The sequence below is a fragment of the Lepisma saccharinum genome, chromosome 1 (genome assembly GCF_977018435.1).
Source record: "Lepisma saccharinum chromosome 1, izLepSacc3.1, whole genome shotgun sequence".
Taxonomy (NCBI): Eukaryota; Metazoa; Arthropoda; class Insecta; order Zygentoma; family Lepismatidae; genus Lepisma; species Lepisma saccharinum.
The window spans coordinates 33,895,959-33,916,962 of record NC_139229.1 but is presented as its reverse complement, the minus strand read 5'-3'; the positions used below and the strand labels follow the sequence as shown (position 1 = coordinate 33,916,962).

At 39.2% G+C, this 21,004-nt stretch overlaps 2 protein-coding genes across 2 annotated transcripts in view; both read left to right on the top strand.

Moving 5' to 3' along the window:
- Positions 1–21,004, top strand: part of RpS21 (ribosomal protein S21) — a 426,171-nt gene that overhangs the window by 21,256 nt on the left and 383,911 nt on the right. The window lies entirely within an intron of this gene.
- The window catches only part of Elk (Eag-like K[+] channel), a 647,431-nt gene that overhangs the window by 560,420 nt on the left and 66,007 nt on the right, over positions 1–21,004 (top strand). The window contains exon 7 of the mRNA XM_083125217.1: positions 12,374–12,537. Coding sequence (XP_082981343.1) covers positions 12,374–12,537 — 164 coding nt within the window. The remainder of the gene's footprint in view (positions 1–12,373; positions 12,538–21,004) is intronic.

Sequence of the window (21,004 nt, the reverse complement as noted above, 5' to 3'; positions counted from 1 at the left end):
TCTTACTTTCAAGTCTGTAGAACTAGCCTTATTTACCCATTTGGATGTACACTAAAAAATGTAACCTTGCCAGAAATGAAAAATGTTAAATACGCTATGAATAACATAAAACTAACATTTTAACAAATATACAACTTTCATTGATTTTTTTTTAAAAAAAAAACATTCATTCTGTTATTGTTTCACTAATACGTCTCGATGGCTGAACCTTGTGACAATTCGACTCCATACGTTATGGCTTCAAGTCCAGTCCACGGCATGAATTTCCCAATGGATTCATTTATGTCTCGAATTTCGTCTAATCGTGATCGTCGCGATAAACGTTAAGACAGTGTTCGAAGTGGAAATTGTTAGGCCTGGAAATCTTTGCTGCTTCAGCGTGGAGGCTATCATCGAAACAATAGAGCAGCTTGAAGGATTCTCTGCGTATTTTTTTCCCCATCTCGGAGGCACCACTTCCGCATCTCCCTCCACTTCGAGCACTTCTTAAAGAGGTATAAAAGTGACATTGAATATTGTTCTTTATACCAGAAACCGGTTGTATGGAGGTCGAAAGCACGTGATACGTTCTTCTGTTCTTTCACCCATCTTCCCGGCTCATTACTTGTGAATGATAGCCCTCTCAAGAAAAGTGAAAAATTGCAAGAGTAAAATTAATTAATTCTCGTGATATTGATATAGTAAATGAAAATATAAAAAAATGGTCCTCTAGAAACATTCTTTCTCAGTGTTCAGGTAAAATTGTAAAACTTTCTGTCGGCTGGTTCTAGATATAATCGTGACCAAATTTACATCATAAACTTACACAGACTTGACATGGAAAATGCTCAAATTCACACCGGACTAGATCACCTTAATTGTTGCTTGTTGAATTTATAATTTATTTTATGTTTTGCTCTGCGGTAAGGTAACGGTAGGACCTCACAAATTCACAATCTTGGCCATTTGTGAAGGTGATGCGATGAGCACCACGCTTTGACAGCCTTTACCCTCTCTCTCGGTGCCCATTTATTAGGGGTTGGGTGAACCCCAGAGCTGCTCAGTGCAGGAACATTGATGGAGAAATTTCCATCCGAAATCACCCACCCTGGGAGTCGAACCCAAGTCTCCCGCGTTACAGCCCTAGAAAATTTCATAAATAAAACAGTTATTTCATCCGCTTTACTATGCTGTCCGCAACATTGAGATATTTGGCGCTTAAAAGTTCAATGTACAGCTAACGTTAACATTTCTAAAACCACACAGACTGACTTTTTTAATGGTTTTGACATGCTATGCTCTTTTTTTCGTTATTTGCTCGGCGAATCCAACACTGCCAGTTGTAATGAACAGCCGTGTGCTTGCCGTTGATGTGCCAGAGAATGCTTCACGCGAAATTCTCTCCACCTTTTTCGCAAAACCCTGGGGATTTTACCGTAGCGTTCCTCTGAACGCGGGGATCTTAAATAGGGATGTACTATTAGAACTAGTTGATGGTAGAGACAGCCCTGAACGGGCAGGTACAAATATCTAACTATTCATTAAAATAGACTCATGATTCGTTTCTAGACTGAAGTGAGCAATGCAAATGGCAGAATGGGTGTAGACTAGCTTACCCTGTTCGGTTTAGAAATAAGACCAGTAGCTCCTGCTTCTCCGATGATTCCAGATTAAAAGACCCCGTGTCGCTCTCATGCGCACGTATTTAAACACTCCCTTGGCCTCTCGTCACCTCTTGCCAAAGGCCAGTGTTCTTACCATTTCCTGTAGAATGCTTATTCTACACATTCTGAGCAGGAGCTGACAAGGTCTGCCAGGGTCAATATTTCTTAATCGAACGGGGTATGGTACGACACCCCCTCTTGCAAGACAATTTCTAAAATTGAAATTGTAGTCATGAAAAGTTTAAATTGAACCTTCTGCCATTCACCAAAATTTAAAAGGTTTTTGTTTATTACATGAAAAAAGTTACATAAAATAAAATAATAACAAAAAAATGTCGGAGACCCTTCACCGAAAATTAAATGGAACAGAATTAAGCTCAAGCTTGAAAGCTGAAAGAAAGTCTTTTGTTTTCATTAGCCACACGCTGGAAGAGTCTTTCGTAATCAACAATGCTGACGGTTGGTCAACATGCGATATAAAGTGTTGTTCGCAGGTCCGTGGAGTCAGCGGAAAGTTCAACACACTGCATCGTAACGCGATACATGCGACTTGCTTCTGAACAAGTGCTAAATAAGCACAGAACATAATCCGTGAGAAACTTTAATGCCGCATGCTCGCAATCTTCCGCCTCATCAGGATGACAGTTCGAGGCGAGAGCAAAGGACCGTGGTAAACACCAAACTCCACTGGACTGCGCACAACCACACGAAGATTAAAAAATAGATGAAGGTTATGTTTGCACTTGCCACTGACGTTCTTAGCACACTATGTGTGCACACTATGACCTGAGAAATGAGACGGCAGAGCAATCCAAATACATTCCAACCCCGGAGTCCTGGGGTACGAAGCACTGTTCTGTGACATACACGGTCCTTGACCGATCATTTTCACTGGGGGACCGGATTCGAATCCCGGTGTGGAAAGTTCCGTAATACTGGTCAGCAAAGGTCAGATGAAAAGACGTGGGCCGTGGGGCGGGCGGACACAGGGTAGTCCATGGGAAACCACTCCAAGTAGCGGTTCCAAGCCCCAAAAATATGTCTTGTCCAATGGCGAACACTGGGGGGATGTTAGGATAGGCCCCCGAAAGTTCACAGCAGACGCCATTGCATACAGTAATTATGGCCACTGGTAGGATGAAACGTCACAGGTGGCCTGGCAGGTTGCTGATCCACAGGGCTGGGTCTCAACACATTTGGGTCGTTGATTGTACCCGGAAAGTTCCAATATGTGGTGAAGGACATTGCCTGTCCTTACAGAGCAAAAGGGGACGATGTACATGAAAGTTGTTCATGCTTCTTCTTAAAGGGGGTTAGAGTCGTGGGGGGGGGGGGGGTTTGCTCTGTAAGATGACATTTCTTCTGATGTTTCTGACGCTGTTCCAGTCCTGGGATGTCACTTGGAATAGGATTTTCAGTGCTGCTACGTGACATACACCGCTGAAAACCAAAGGAGGCTGGTGAGCTCCAAAGCCTTCAGGAATGCGTTCTTCTTCCGGCCTCAAAAAATCACTGGACTTTTCGAAATTCCTTGAACTCTTGGAATTCCCGAACAGGGGAGGAAACAGGTTGGACATAGGAATAAACTACATTGCTCACAGTCATTCAATATTGAAAATATATAAAAAATGTGTAAAGGAATCGTCTTCTATAGGCAAGTGAAAATCATGAGTAAAGATAAGTAAACTAAAATAAAATAAACTGCCCAATAAGTGATATAAATTATAAAACAAAGTTTGAATGAAGGCTAAAGAAAATAAAAGGCGGAAAATGTCATTTGACGCCGTAACACTGGAACACCATTAAAATGAAAAATCTGACTTCATCAAAAGTAATATATGTATATATTGACTAAATTATATATATATAGCCCCTGGCTTCTCCCAAAATATAAAATAATGTGCAATATAAAACTAAAGTTATGACATGGCACTAAATGCCCTTTGTTGGGACATGATCAATATACAATAAAATAAACGAATATATCTAGGATTAAATATTGATAAATATATAAAAGTAATATGTAGATGGTATAAAATATATCCCCTGGTATCAGAAAAATATCCCGACGAAATCCATTAATATCATGTCAGAAGTGTCAAAGCATTGTAAAAATGAGGAACTGACGAAAAAAAAATAATTAACCCAAAATTTGGTAACGTCACAGCTGTTAAAACGGACCTAGCCATAAGTAAATTCGGGATCACTAAGACATAATAAAAGAGTAAATGACATGGCTCCAATGACGTTAAGATCATTAATTACGAAAGATACATAATAAAATGGATGAATAAATCAAAGCGACATAGTGATGCACTGTTAACGCTCACTAGTCAAGGTTGGTTTGCGCTTGCATACGCCTGACGTATAGGATAAATAAACAGTTAAAATGAAGTTCCAAATTAGTAATAGGATAATAGTAACGGGAAAATGGGACAAAAATATTTCATGAAACAAATTGATCTAAATAAACGGAGAAAAATGAAAAAAAAAACGGTTTAGAATACTAACCAACCAAAAAAAAATCAAATTAAAATTGCTCAAAGCAAACCATAAACATCCCGGGTGTGACCTTAAGAGGTTGCCTTGACCGGTCTGAAACCGTCGGCAAAATAGGGGGGCGGCGCATTTGTCTCTCTTAGGTAAAATGTAAATTCAAAGGTAAAACTAATCTGGGTTATTGATTTAGAAAACATTTCTTGGCTATCACGTTCCTTTCGTATGATATTACTTCAACTAAAGTCTATGACGTGTGGGAGATTAAAATATAAGCACAATTACTCGCTATTACCTACTTTACGAAGATTAACACGAAATTAATCTGTAAGAAGTAATTAAATTTCATTCGGGAAACTTTGAAAATAATGAAGGAACGAGAAAAAAAAATCGCATAAATAAGCGCACTTGAAGAGTTGCCTCGTTGGGAGGCTAGGAATTTCAGTGTCGAAGCCACTTGAGGAGTGTAAAGTTCATCTACAACAAAGAAAGGTGTCATCAAATTCTCTCTCTCCGAGACTGAAATAAGATATGTTTCTTCCGCTAACTCGAATGTGAAAATTTCCGCACGGAAATCTGGCGACTTACATGGAAGGAAAATCTTTGACTTGAGTCTTGCGACTGCACATATCCTGAGTTCGAAGGAACGAAAGGAAAACAACGAATGAATCGTGCTTTCGGTGCAGAGATTAAACTTGCTTGTTTAAACCTATCGTAAGCTGACGGAATGTAAACGTGATTATACCTAAGGGGAGGGCTTGATTGATTATACTATTCGCAATACTTCATCGTTATTTAATAAAAAAAATGACAACCAGTTTTGCCTTAATTTAAACAACCTTTTTAACTTTTATCGCTATTTAGTGATTTAGTGATTTGCGATGCGATTAAATAACCACACGAAATCTGTTGAATAATGCTGAAGAGTGTTTATTTAAACATTAAGGAATGCCGTAACTTGAAATATAAATATCATAATATAAATACACATGAAATTTAAGGTATTTAAAATTCAAAGCTAGAAAACGCAAAAGGAGGAATATTAAGCTATCCTTTAATAAATAGCTGAAGGAGACAATAAATATATGGATAATAACAAAAATAATCTCGTTAATATGTGAAATACTCCACGCCTTGAATACCGCTTACGTCTCGTTCTACTTTTCATTACAAGTTGGCTTACGCCTAACTATGGTGTTTTAACAAACTAAAAGTCATGCAGACTAAGTCATTCTTATGTCATTGCGCTACAATGACAGTGTCATTCCTCTTGCTACGGGTACCTTTGTGTACACAATTAATTCGTAGGGGAAGACATAATTAACCTTAAAACTAATGGAAGGGAGCGTCACACTTACTACCTTTAGTAGCGGACATCATTGCTCCTCTATTCCTTAAAACATATATATAAACACTTGCGCACTCTTTTATATTTCACTACCGGTATTTCTGCGCGTACAACTAAAAACACCTATTATTATTCTTTAGCTAGAACATTGAATCAACGAGCGGGTTATACTCTAAACGAATGGTAGCGTCACTCTTACTACTTACGCCAGCGTATAGTAGCGGACATATAATTGCTCCTCTATTCCTAGAAATATAATTAGCGTTTCGTTTTTTCACATATTAACTTTACTTTAGTAAAAAAATATTCCTTAAACAAGGTAAAAATAAAAATGCTCTGCGACTGACTCGTGTATTCTCTCGACTATCTCCTTATCAATTTGCACTACAATTATTAGTACCAAGGCTCCCATCTTCGGGGCGAGGAGATTTCAGTCATTTTAAATTACGAGTGAGTCGACCACTGATCCTTGTGCATTTCAAAACTATACGTGATAAAATTAAATACCCTCCTTGCGATAATCTTTAACAGTTTAACTTAAAACACATAAACACAAACGGCGTTACTTTTCGGATCATTAACAAGTTACGGTCTGTTTTAAAAATATATATGAAATTGAAACTTTAAAGGACTTTAATTAATTAAAACACAATTAACTTCAGCAATACTCTCTGCTGTGACCCACTAAGTACACACATCATGGTGTGATTGAGTCGTATCGTTTATATCCGAAATATCATAAGTCACGCACCAAATTTACGTTTAAAAAAATACCAAATTGTATTTCAAGAGACTACTGCAAGGACAAGGGTCATCAAAATCAAATGCCACTTTCAAAATTTTGATAAAATCCTGGGAATTGATGATAATTTCCCAGGTGGTAGTTTTGTCATAGCCATCAGGCCCTGACCGAAGGTACCGGGTTCGAGCGAACCACGGCGTTACTAGGAGCGGAATGACAAGGGCTTGTCGGTAGACGTGCCCGGGCTGGCCAAATTCTGGGCGGAATATGACACTCGAATGTCCGACATCGAACCTTCCGGCGCGCGGAATGACGGACGTACCTTATGCCACATCGCATCGACGCGGAAAACCGCGACGAAGCAAAAGCGCCCGTGGCTACCAAAGGAAACATTCTATTTTCGTTTCCTCCGCATTGTAATGTGCTTTAATGCAGCGGGTGATTAGCCTATTGGGTGGGTGTGGTGGGTAAGGACTGAATTAAAGCTGATTATCGACATTAACCATCATTAACATTAGAACTGCGTGCTACGCAGCTTTCCCCAAAAATAAAGATTCGCGGAGAAAAAAACAATTCTGACATGTCACTATTTAACAAATTTCAATTTTCATTTATTTCAGAGTGAAATAAATGAAAAAATTCCGCAGCCTACCCTTTCAATTTTCATGTCTGTTTAGGAAAACAAGGCATGACGCTTTTCATTTCCAAAAGAACCACGTTGCTCTAATTTTTCATCACATTTCCGTAAAAATGGATGAAAAGCCCACGCATCTCAAACCACGTAGCGCTAATTTTCATCATATTTCCGTAAAAATGGATGAAAAGCCCAAGCATCTCACCACGTAGCGTTCCTCTGAACGCGGGGATCTTAAATAGGGATGTACTATTAGAACTAGTTGATGGTAGAGACAGCCCTGAACGGGCAGGTACAAATATCTAACTATTCATTAAAATAGACTCATGATTCGTTTCTAGACTGAAGTGAGCAATGCAAATGGCAGAATGGGTGTAGACTAGCTTACCCTGTTCGGTTTAGAAATAAGACCAGTAGCTCCTGCTTCTCCGATGATTCCAGATTAAAAGACCCCGTGTCGCTCTCATGCGCACGTATTTAAACACTCCCTTGGCCTCTCGTCACCTCTTGCCAAAGGCCAGTGTTCTTACCATTTCCTGTAGAATGCTTATTCTACACATTCTGAGCAGGAGCTGACAAGGTCTGCCAGGGTCAATATTTCTTAATCGAACGGGGTATGGTACGTTACAAAAAAAGCGAAATACTCTGCTTCCTCTTCATCCATCTCCGTCGTACAGCGCTTTCACTGAATTGAAGTGGACTTCCTGACCTGAAAAATCGTGGCTGCATGAAATCCAGAGCCAAATACACACAGGGTGCCTCGAAAGTCACAATCCAATTTGAAGTAATGGTGATACACTCTGGCTCTGTCCGAAAAGTCCAAAATAAAGTATTGAAGTGCGGTCTTGTCGGAAGTAACGTCACCTAGTGCCGGTTGGAAAACGCCACTTAAATAAGCAATCGAGCTCATACCTTGCAGAATCCGAGATTGCAGTCTTCTTTACTAGATTTCTGCACTCGTTGTTCACTTCTTAGAAATCGTTTAAGTGGGAAGTCAGCCAGATGTTGTGGTAGTTCTAATGTGTGGAGATGCAAATATAACTTTTTAAGATGCTACGTGATTTCTATAGAAAAATAAGGGTTTAAAACGCGGGAGAAACAATGTGTTCGTAGTTTTATCTACTGACCGTGTTTGACGCTGAGATCGAAGTGCAATTCGCAAGATTTCCGCTTCCAGTCCAAGACTTCGAGACTGAACTACGAGAGCAAGGTATTCGCTCAGATACTGTCTTGCACCTCTCGGACAAAACCTCCCTTTCGAAGAAAGGCCGCCGATAATGGTAGAGAATGGGGAGAAAGCGATTGAGCGGAGCAAAACAGTGCTCGCTGCTGCGAACGGCTGGTAGCTGCAGCCGCGCTTTACCCTCCATGCACTCACTCCCTTTACTCCCTCAAGCGTTCCTTGGTGAAACACTCTCGAGTTCTGTTTGCAAAGAGGACTTGTTTTTGTTCGCTTGCTTAGTGATTCCCGAGAGAGAATATATCTTTTTTATGCCTAACTCTCAAATGATCTTAGAATTTTTAATTGATATGAGAGATATGACCATTTACACGTTTTATCGTTTGAAAATAATTCAAGTCACATATCTAACTATAGATGTTTCAGGAGACTGAGTACTTTAGTTCTGATTTACCATTTAACTAGAAGTATGAAAGACTTCGTAGATATTTTTCTCATTTTACCATAACTCTTGGGGAGGGGAATTGCCTTCCTTATCGTGTTTCAATCTCGTCCATAGTTATATGCATATATAGCTACATTGTCCCCTACGATAGCGCAGTGAAGACACTGTTGTCTTTTAATCCAAGGTTCCGAGGTTCGATTCTGTCTTTCTGTGACTTGATCTTCACTATACTATAAAGGAGAGAATTCCCAAGTAACATGTACTTAGGAAATTGAATGCTTACTCTCTAAGATGGGAGCGGCAATGAGCAGCAGCATGGCGGCCTCGCAGCGTTTCAAAATGGACAAGAACTAAATCACTCAAGAATCCTAATTTATTCTCAGCAGTATTAATACTGTAATTGACCTTGTCATCATCCTCAGCCCAGCTGAGAGAGCTTCCAACGTTATGGATGTTTTCGTGAACTGTCCCTTCTGGTGGCCTTGCTGGCCATGGCGAAGATTTTCGGGTTAGTAGACCTTCGATGCTTACAGCCCAGGGGTCATTCCCAGAATATTCATGGACAAGGCTCTGTTTGCTTACACTAAGCCACCACAACTTCCTGTAGGTTACCTTGTCTGTAGCCTTGCATTTATAGCATAGGTGGACTTAATAACCTTGACTGAACCACTCATGCCGAGGATGAGACAAGTGTGTGTGTGTGTGACGTATGTTCCCGCTTCCTGAGCCTTTTCATACTTCCTGGAATTAGATGACGTTATAGAAATGTAATAACTTCATATCATTTTTGGGGGTAATGAAGAATTATGTTTGGTATGCAGAACCTATTAAACGAATAATCTCAGCAAATTCCGCTATTCATTCTCGGTAAGGGTATACAGGGGGATTCAGAAGTGATGGTACGAACCATAAGAGTGTGGCAGTCAGCATGTCGCAAATGTCCTGTTTGCTTACTCGCCTTACTGGCGCTGTGTTCGACTTGGAATGTTTATTTTTGCTGTGTTCGTTGTGGCGTTAGTGTTTTTAGTGTTTCTACGAGGTTTGCGTTGCGATGCGAGGAAGATGGTGGTGAATGTGCAAAAATAAATAGAAAAACCGCCGTGCGAAGCGTTCTTAGGATGTGGAAAACGAAATAAAGCTTTCTTGCTTGATTCTGTGGTGAGGAAGACAACACGGGTTTTAGTTTTATTTTATTTTTATTTAGGGTCGCTTTTCTGTCACTTTTGACTATTTGCGAGTATGAGGATGAATGATGACTTGGACTACGATGAACTTGGCTAAGGAACACCCACAAAAAAAAACTCATGCCCAGGTCTGGATTCGAACCTGGAATCCCGGTTGTCACTCCGCCACGAAGATCGGAAGAGGACAACATTAGACCCGTCTAGTTCGCTCGGTGTACAGCACCGAGTCGTCTACGTTGATTTGGTGTCTGCACAGTTTGCACTGCGTTCTGGAGCGGTGTACAATGTGGTGTATAGTATTGAACTGCCTATTGGCAGCCCTAGGACGTATCAGTAGAGACACTCGCTTTTTCTCCTTTTCAATATTTATTAAAACACCTTGACCATGAGGACCCGAATGTGGACCAAAAGTAGACCCCTCTCACTTACCTAACACTTTCCCTCTCCGGTCCTGGTACCTCCTCACTTCCAGCACGCCACTTACTCCTCAACACCACCTCTCCTCACGCTTCCCAAACTTCCCGATCAGCCACGCCCGGCCAATGCCTCCCCGTTTCCATTACTCAGCAATGACATTGTCCGATCGGAAGTCGCACCACCTGCATTCCCATTACAAGATCTTCCTCTCCGTCCTCAATAGTCACGTGGTACGTGCTAACTAATCAATGAATCGAAGTAGCAGACAGGCATTTGTTGAATGTTTTGGACTTGAACACCGCTTATCGTCTACTTGTTTGCACCAGGCTGACAATGGGATTCACATGCACCACACCTTGTGTCAAAACGTGTAGCTATGACTACTTTGCTTCTCTCACCGTGTACTTTTCACGCTTACAGTGTGTACCGTCACATCTGAATCGCCCTTTATATATAATTAATTATTAAACTCCGGTTGCACTCTAACGCGTATGCAACAAGCCCTTCTTCCAGCAGTGGGATTTGCCTGATAGCGTAGAACACTCGAAACTAAGCAATCCGTTAATGGATTTTAATACTTCTCATTAACCAAACGAGTTCTGCTTCATCGAGGTAAGCCACCGACGTGTTGCTTTGTTCCATCACGGGGAGGAACTTAAAGTTGTGATCTTAAAGTTCAAGAACTCCCTGGGACGCTTCCGCCACTCGAGGAACTCTCCGAGGATATCTCGACTCGAAGTTCGGAAGTTAAGCCTTGCCTTTCTCCAGGAGGGAAGGGGCCGACATTTCCTCTTCGAGATGATGTCTTCTGTGGCGCGGCTTGTGTCACTTCCATTCGCTGCAATTTTCCTCGCCAGTGGTTCCGCAAAGGCAGCCATTGATTTAGATGCGCGGTTCAAAATGGCGTTTTATGGCTGTGCATGCTTCCTTGCGCATGTACAGTCCCCCGCAATAAAAATGGGACACCTAAATCCTGAAATGCAAGGTGTTGTGCGTCTTGCCTAAGTCTACAGCAATAAGTGGATTTTAATAGCAAATTTTCAATGGCAAATTCTGCCACCGCCGTCCAGTTAGGCAGCACACATAATGTCTTGCAGAGAAGCGAGTATTTCAGGATCTAGGTGCGCCATTTCCTTTGTCAGTGACTGTACAGCTGCTAGTGGTAAATAACAATTGAGAGTTTGAAGTTTTTCCACAATACGAATCGAGGCTTCAGTCTCTCTCTTCTCGAAAACAAAACAAGACGAGACAGGAGACAAGGCGAGTGTTTTGCCTGCCTTGTCTCGTCTAAAAAATATCCGTTTGTCTCGTCTCGAAAATCTGTTTGACTCGTCTCAAAACAAGACGCGTGACCAATACTAATTAATATTGAGAAGCGTACAGTCAAATTGAAAGTTTTTTTTCTTATGAGGATGGAAATGTCAGTTCCTATTTTCTCTCACTACATCTCAAGAGCTTACACAGCCATGTTCTATCTTGCTGTGGTGTTCGGTAGCGTACACCAGGGGTTTATCAAAAACTTTCATCAGGGGAGGGGAGGTAAGAGTGGTCGTCCGCCCCCCCCCTCTTCCGAAAGACTTACCAAGTTCTAAAATCGAAATATATTTATTTAACATTTATTTTACAATAGAGTGTAATTAGATTGGGATCTTACGGCTTTGAATTGACTGTAGCTAAGAAGATTTTCGCACTGCTACTTGTAATAGCATGCATAAAATATTAATCAGTAAATTCGCTTTTCGTAAACTGGACATAACATTATTTTTTATTATTCTCTAAATATTATATTTTTAAATTTTTTGGCATTAATTTCCTTGCTAGGACAGTTATTTTTATACAAATTTTATCAATCTTATCTACATAAGATAGATAATGAAATTGATAGAATATAGATTATTTAATATAAATGTTACCATTTACAGTATGCAATACTTGTGAATTACGTATAAACCTCTTGCCTAAATGTATATAGATAAGTGTATATATGTGTTACGTATGTTCTATGTATTGTGTACGCCTTCTGTAATTGGAGGTTCAATCCCCTGTAGAAGTGCAAAGCATAAATAAATATATATTATAATACCGCCTTTTACCTATTCATGCAAAATAACACTAACGATATTAATCATTTTGCCTATTTTAATATTTACAATTGAAACTGGTCTTATTATTATTGTTTGTGAAAGACTTGGTTCTGGCCCCTCCATGCGAAATGTATTTCCACATCATACGTGTATACACAGGGCTTCTGGTACGAGTGAAGCTTTTTATCGTATCTTTGCAGATATCATCCTGAACTTCAGGACGACGTATGTGAACAGGAAGGGGGAGGTTGTGTCACATTCTCGCTCCATAGCCCTCAACTATTTGAAGGGATGGTTCATCGTCGATATCCTAGCGGCGCTGCCCTTCGATGTGCTCTACGCCTTGGATGTGTACAGCGGGGAGGTAAGTTTCTTTTTGCTACTAATTGTTTCATCTAATCTTCTTTCAAAACTGTAATCTTTGATAATTGAAATCATGATATTGCAGTAGCAAGTCCAAATTGAGAGGGTTCTCTCTAGTGAAAAGACAAGTCATGAAAACAGATTTTGAGCAAAACCAGCTTACAGATCTGCAGCAATCTGAATGCAGACCAGTAATTTATTTCGTGTAATAGCAAACCAAATGTTCATGCGTTGCATTCATTGCGGTTTGTTAATTAAAAAGGGTAATTTCGTTTTGTTTTAGTTTCTGTTTTAATTCCACCTTTTTGCACAGACAAGCTTATCGGGACTGGACCTACAGATTAAAGTGGGATGTGCCTCCACTGAGTTTCGAACCCGGGACCTGTTGATTACAAGGCTCATTCGGGGAAGTCCTAACCCGATTTATTTTGTCATCGCAGAGAACGTCCTCAATTTGCACCAAGAATAATAATACCCTGTACAGTCCCGGAAACTTTTAAGTTGTAACAATACCATTGACTTTCGAGGGCGTCATTATAGCCCAGAAGTGTCCGTGACTGTACAACATACTAAAGAATTAGCTTGTCTGGTGTTATTATCTTGAACTTGCCAAATACGTGTAAATCTTTCCCTTCGTGAAAAAATATTATTATTACGAGGCGCGTCCAAAAAGTAAGTCCGTAAGCGGCGCTAGTGGTCGGAGCGGAACGCGAGTATGAAGGCAGGAAGAGGTGGTGAGTGGCTGTAATCTGGTGCAGCGCTGTGAAAGCAGTAGTAGTTTTATGATGAAGCTAGGAGAAAGATGGCAGCTCTCATACAAAATCCTGCCTACTGCAAGGGAGGTGCAGTGATCAAATTTTTGCCCCGTCTGAAGCGGACGTCATGAGCGACAATATAGTCAAGTGGGAGATCTCCGACCACTTCCCGTACATCCCCGATCTCGCTCCTAGCGACTTTCGTCTCTTCCTTCAGATGAAGCTGTTTCTTGACAGCGACGCTTCTGTGCAGACGGTTCCAGTCTTTACCGGCAGACACAGTGTTTGCAATGTAAGTGATTCCAACCACTTTCATGTTTAAATGTTAGTAGTGGGGTTTACGGTACGGACAGCACAACTTTTAAGTGTAGAAAAGGCGAGGCTATTTGATTGAACAATCAGATTTGCTTATACTTAAAACAAAGCCAAGAGAGGCCTATACCCCAATTTTTCAGGTGTGATATGCTCTGATTTTTAAGAAATTCTGAATTTCTAGTGTAGAAAAGGCGAGGGCTCAACAGATAGATTTACCCATACTTAAGACAATGCCAAGAGGGGCCTATACCCCAATTCTTCCAGTGTGATATGCTCTTAATTTTAAGAATTTTGAATTCTAGTGTAGAAAGGGTGAAAGCCTCTCAGACAGATTTGCTTATACTTAAAATTATGCCAAGTTCCCATATGATCTTATTGCTTATAGTGTGTTTTTCTGTCAAAATCCCAGGAATTGAATTTTAGTGTAGCTCAGATTGATTCTGCCATGTATATTAATATAAAGCTTATAGTTACTGGGTTCTGAGGCCCAGTGGAGTGTGGTGCATAGCCCCATGGTTTTTATTGCCTTGCAATCAGGAGGCCTCTGGGTTTGAGTCCTGATAAAATGTGAAGCCTCTCCTGATGGCAAAATGTTAATATTGTTGCTTTGTAAGCAAAAGGCTCGGGTTTGAGTCCTGATAAAATGTAAAGCCTCTCCTGATGGCAAAATGTTAATATTGTTGTCTTGTAAACAAGGGGCTTTGGGTTCGAGTCCTCATAAAATATTTAAGATTGAAAACATGTGGCAAAATAATATGTCCACAAGTGAGATTTTGAGAATAATTGATATACAACTCCCAGATCTGAAAACTTGGTAAAAAGTGTTTTACAATAATATATTGTACAAAAAACTGAATTTTCTTATTTTCTCATGTTTTATAACCACCTCCTCAATACAATAGGAGAAGAGCGGGTAAGCATAGTTAATTGTTTGCGTGCTTTGCCGGCACGCAAGAGACACGCTAGAAGGGCGCATTAATGATTTTTCTGTATGATTCACTGAAGGGGGGCATTAATCTTTCTGTGCGTGTAACATGTCTGTAACAAGGAAAATGTAACAAAGATTATTGAGATAAAGATACATATTTTCACACAGTGGCAATGAACTGTACCCCCCTCGTGCTGAAAGCAATTCTGTTCAGATAATATGAGCCTAGGCAAAGACTTAGAAAATATTATGGCAGTTCAAAATCCAATTTTGTCTGCATAAGGGTCTCAGAACCCAGTAAAATGTGGGCATATTCCATTTGGAGATGTGTTAATATTGTGGCATTGTAATCAGGGGCTTTGGGTTCGAGTCCTGATATAAGATTGAAATATATGCAACTGCCTACACATAAGATATTCACTGCTAGCTGATAAACAGTTGAGGTTTGTGTGTTGTACATCAGCAAAACTATCACCAAAACCTAGTTACTGCTGTTGTTTGGGTATAAAAGCACCAGCTCAGCCATTAACTGCTGAACCCAACTGATATTTTTATTAAGTATAAAGTTTGGAATTGAAGCCCAGAAAATCTTATATAATAAACAACAAGAAAAAATGCCAAAACAAAAATATTGCAATCAGTGTAATAAAAATATATCTAGTTCTCATTGGGCTAGGCATTGCCGTATTTGTAACTCTAGGAAATGCAGAAAGGCCATGAAAATATGTCCAAGATGCCATAAAATATTAAGCAAGGCATATTACAAATGGCATAAGTGTAATTCTTATGTACAGTCATCAGCATTGCCCTTACAACCATCCACATCTGGTCTGAAAAGGAAGTACGAAGCACCTGTTAATGCTTCACCTGCAAAGCAGCCACGCTATGCACCCATACATAGCAGTTTTAATGCCCAACTTAGGGATTACCAGTTTGTATCAAAGCTAAGATGTGGCATTGAGAATTTCTTGAACAGTATAAATTCTGATCTGCAGGCAATTCTTAATGCACAAAATGGCTCTTATAAGCTATCCCTCAAATTGTTTGTACAATATAAGAAACCAAACGGCACAAAATTTACACAGCCCCACATAACAGAAACTGTACCTGTATATTCAAATTCAAATTCAGACACAATAATAGGCAATTTGATAGATCAATTAAATATCAAACACTCTGAATTTGCGGCAAAAGAGTCAGGATGGAGCCTATGCGGTTCATCACACAAGTTATATGTTAATATTTCTGAATTTACTCCATTACAAGGATCTACATATCTGCCTTTGCCTGCTAATATCAAAAACAAAAGAGCCGTGGTCAATATAAAAAATGCCGACCAGAAATGCTTTTTGTGGTGTATATTAGCTGCTTTGTATCCAGTTTCAAGGAATCCTCAGAGAATAAGTTATTACAAACAGCATGAATATGATTTTGACGATGTAATGGAGGGTTTGGAATATCCAATGTCAGTTCAGAATATTGATAAATTTGAAAAAAGGGCCAAGCACATCAATGGCAAACAATTATCTATTAATGTATTTATTTGTTCCACTGGCAATTGCCCGATAGCACCTCTCAGAATCAGTACAATTGATGATGAATCTGCTATTCCGATTGATCTGCTCTTAATTGAAGGGGATGATACATACCATTACACTCTGATACATAATCTTGAAGCTTTAGTGAGAACGCAACTAGACAAAACTCATACAATATTCAAGTTGTGCAGAAGATGTTTAACTGTATTTGATGGTCAAAAAATGGTGAAGGGGGTTCGGGAAGAGAATGCAGAAATTGCTAAAAACAAGTTAATTGAGCATCTGAAATACTGTGGCAACCATAAACCTGTTCATATGGTGATGCCCAATCCAAGTGAAAATTGCAAATTCAAAAAGTTTGAAGCCCTGTTGGAACACCCAGTATATATTGCCTGTGATTTTGAATCGAACCTCAAACCTCTTGCATTCTGTAGCCCAGATCCAGAAGAATCTTCAAGTACATCATACCAGCAACATGAACCTTCCAGCTTTTGTTGTGTGGTTGTACAGGATGGTATTGTTACTAAAGAATATTCATACAAGGGACCAAATGCCATCAAAGAATTTGCACATAGAATAGAAAATGTGTGCCGTGACATAGCATCTAACACCTTATTAATATCAAAGCCTATGTTGCCTTTAACAGAGGAACAGATTGAGGATTTCAACAATGCAGAAAAATGCCCGGTATGTGATTCTGAATTTTCAGATACAAATATCAAGGTGAAACACCATTCTCATACAGATGGTAAATTCTTAATGGCCCTGTGTAATAGCTGTAATATTAAGATCAAGAGACCAAAATTTATCCCCATATTCTGCCATGGAGCATCCAATTATGATTTCCATCATCTGATCAGGTATGAGGGGTTTGACAAGCAGAATTTAAATATTTTAGCTGAAAATGACGAGAAATATATATCTATTAGCAAGATAATTAAAGTTGATGGTGTTCCTATTCAATTAAGATTTCTTGATTCTTACAGATTTTTACCTGCTAGCCTGGCTACACTGGCCTCTCAATTATCTGATGATGACTTGAAAATCACACGTGCATTGTTTCCAAATCAGGACCTGAAATTAATTAGGCGGAAGGGTGTATATCCATATGACTATGTTACAGATTTTTCTAAATTTGATGAGTGTTCCCTGCCACCGCAAGAAGCATTTTATAGCAAAATCAGAGGATCTGGAATTACTGATGAAGATTATCACCATGCCCAGTTGATGTGGGACAATTTAAATTGCCAGACATTTGGTGATTATCACATGGCATATTTAAAACTTGATGTCACCCTCTTAGCTGATATACTGCAGGCATTCAGAAAATCTTCCATGCAAAATTATGGACTGGACCCAGTGTATTTTTACAGTGCCCCTGGTCTAGCATGGGCCGCAACGTTTTTCAATACCAAAATGCAATTGGATCTGATCCACGATCAAGATATGTATCTGTTTATGGAGAAATGTATAAGAGGAGGGATGGTGCAATGTTCCCAGAGATATGCCAGAGCAAATAACAAGCATATGCCTGATTATGATCCAGCACGGCCATCAAATTATATACTGTATGTAGATGCAAACAACCTCTATGGTCATGCTATGATGGATAAATTGCCATATGCAGGGCTTGAGTGGGTCGAAGATTTCAATATTGAAGATCTTCAGAATTTTGATGACAGTGACTATGGCCTGTTCTTAGAGACTGATCTGATAATTCCTGATGATTTGCACAATAAATTTTCTGATCTGCCCCCAATTCCCGAGGTTAGGTGCCCACCTGGCTCTAAACAGAAGAAGCTCATGACAACCCTGGAGCCAAAACAGGGATATGTCATATATTACAAAAACCTCCAGTTCCTGATGAAACATGGTGTTCAAGTGACCAAAGTTGGCAAAGTTTTGAGGTTCAGGCACTCAGAATGGTTGAAACCATACATTGATACAAATACGGAGCTTCGAACATCTGCAAAAAGCGAATTTGATAAGGGCTTGTTTAAATTGATGGTTAATTCTGTATATGGCAAAACTATTGAAAATGTCAGGAAACATACCGATGTTAAAATAATTACTGACCCCAGCCTGAGCAAAAAATTGGTTGCAAAGCCCAACTTCAATTACAGAAGAATTTATAATGAGTACATGGCACTTTTCAACATGATGAAAACAAAAATCAAATTTGATAAACCTATTTATGAAGGGGCTGTGATATTGGAATCGTCCAAATTACATATGTTAATATTATATTATGATGTGCTGAAACCTTTTTATGGTGATCGTGTAAAATTATTGTACATGGACACGGATAGTTTTATTCTTGAAATTCAAACAGAAGATGTTTATCAAGATATGTCACAGCCTGAATTGTTTCAATACTTTGATACCAGTGAACATACAAGAATTCAACCCCACAACAAAAAGGTGCCTGGCAAGTTAAAAGATGAGACACTTGGTGATGTTATTGTGGCATTTGCTGGGTTAAGAGCCAAGATGTACAGTTTTGAAACATGTAGTGGTGCTGTTGCCAAAAAGGCCAAGGGCATTGGCAGAGTGACTGTGGAAAAAGATCTCCAATTTGAAGATTATAAAAATTGCATCAAATCACAGAGTTCAATCAGAACATCAGAAAATAGAATTCAGAGTGAGAATCACTTATTGACTTCAAATATTGTAACAAAAGTGGCCCTGGACCCACATGATGACAAGAGATGCATTTTATCATGCGGCATGCATACTTTACCTTGGGGGCATTGTGATTTGAAAAATGGGAAACAATGCCCAATTACAGAGCATGATTTGAAATAAATAAACATGCCTATGAACTTATTTGGGTTCAAAAAACAGGCTATTATGGACCTGCCGACACCACAACCTTCTTCTGATTTACAATCTGTAATGTCTAAACTGAGTGGCTTGTTAATTATTCATCTGAACAGCATACTTACAGATAATGATGAAGAAACAGGTAAAAAATTGTACATATTTAACAATAATTTAAATCATTACCAATTACCTGTGGGTGGGCAATTGCAATTTATTACAACCCCTGAGGGTGATGTTAAAATTTCAGTAGGGAGAAATATTTATAGAATTAAGCACTCAAACATGGTTTCTGGCACTGTTTATACTGTTTCTGCTGGTGACTGCTTATATATTGAGGTCCCTGGATCCTATGACAAGCTTATACCTTTTTTTATAGAATTAAGAATCAGATACTCTATAATAAATAACCAGTAAAACAAAAATGCCTAATGATATATTTGGCCATACAAGACATGAAGATCACAGTGATGAGATTCTTATGCTTGATGTCAGAGTCAAGAAATTAAGAAGTGATTTACAAGCTTTACAAACCACACTCAATGCCAGTCTTCAATTAGAGATTACAAATTTACAATCACAATGCATGGACCCTCTTCTTAAAATTGATTCCGAACTCAAGTTATTGCTTCAGAAATATACTGACCTTGCAACATTAGATAATTTTCAAAGCTTAGAAGAAGCTGTAGCAGCTCTTCAAGCCAAATTTAAGACCCAGGCTAACAACTCCGAGCAATTGAAACAGCAATTAGAAGAGCAGATAAATAATGTCCAGGCACAGCTCCAAACAATTGTCAAAAGCATAAAATCACAAGAAGATTTTGATCTAGTGATTTCCACTCTAAAGGAACAGATTCAGTCACTCCAGATACCTAATCTGGACCCTCTGAACAATGCCATAGCCGAGGTTAAAGAAAAAATTGAGACACTTGAAAATTTTATGAACAACTTGCCATCTTCTGATGCTTTGAATGCAATAACTCGGAGTGTAGCAAACATTAAGCTGCAACTTGAAACATATGAAGATTTTGGAAAAATTCAAAGTTCCATAACCCATCTTGAAGGTACAATAGCAGCAGTGCAAAGTGATTTGGCAAATGTACTAGAATCTCGCCTGCCCGGGATTGTAGATACACTTGTCAGTGTCCAGCACCAAATCACAAAGCTTGAAAACCTCAACACCGAATCTGAACTATCTCATTTTCATCACTTGATCGATGATATCCAAACAAAGCTTGAAATTTTACAACAATCAACACCCTCTCAGGCAGATATAGCCCTGCTCCAAAATGCTATGCAAAATGTGGCTGATGCTTCTGAATTAAACAATGTAAAATTGGCACTTGAATTTTTGCAGAATACTGTTTCAAATCTTCCCACATCACAGGAACTTAAAAATATTAAGAGGGCAGTGAATAGGATATTGAAATCAGAAGATATCAAGAATATCCAAGCAGAGATCAAACAACTCACTCAGACAGTGGCCACTCTACCAACTAATCAACATATTAATGAACTGCATGCCCTGTTTGAGGATATCAGAAGACAGGTCCATGATCTTACTGCTCAAAATTCAAAATTGGCAGTTGTTGAAAATTTGCAACAAATTGTAGCTAATATCAAGCAACAGCTAGGAACCATGGAATCCAATCAAGCAAATGCTCTGTCTGTTTTTGCCACCCAGCTTCAAGAGATTGTGCAACAATACAAAAAACTTGTTGTGGACGTAAAAATAAAGCCAGGCCATGATGATGTTGTTAGGACCATCAATGAGCACCTTGAATCTGTAACAAGCAGATTGCTTACAGCAGAAAAAGAAATAACAGGCATAATCGAGAATCCAAAACATTCAGTAATTCTTGAATTGTACAGCATCCCCAACAAAGAATATGATTCTCCATTTACACCAGGTGGCAAAATATATATGCTGTCCCCTGCACAATTTTATTACCAGTTTTTTGTTGGGGGAACATTGAGACCAATCAAGATCAAATATTGGCATCAACCACAGGCACACCACTACCCTACCTTATCAATAACAAATGCTGACAACAAACCAAAAATCACCAGTGTAGAGTTAGAGGATTTTACAGATCCCAATACATTAGAGAC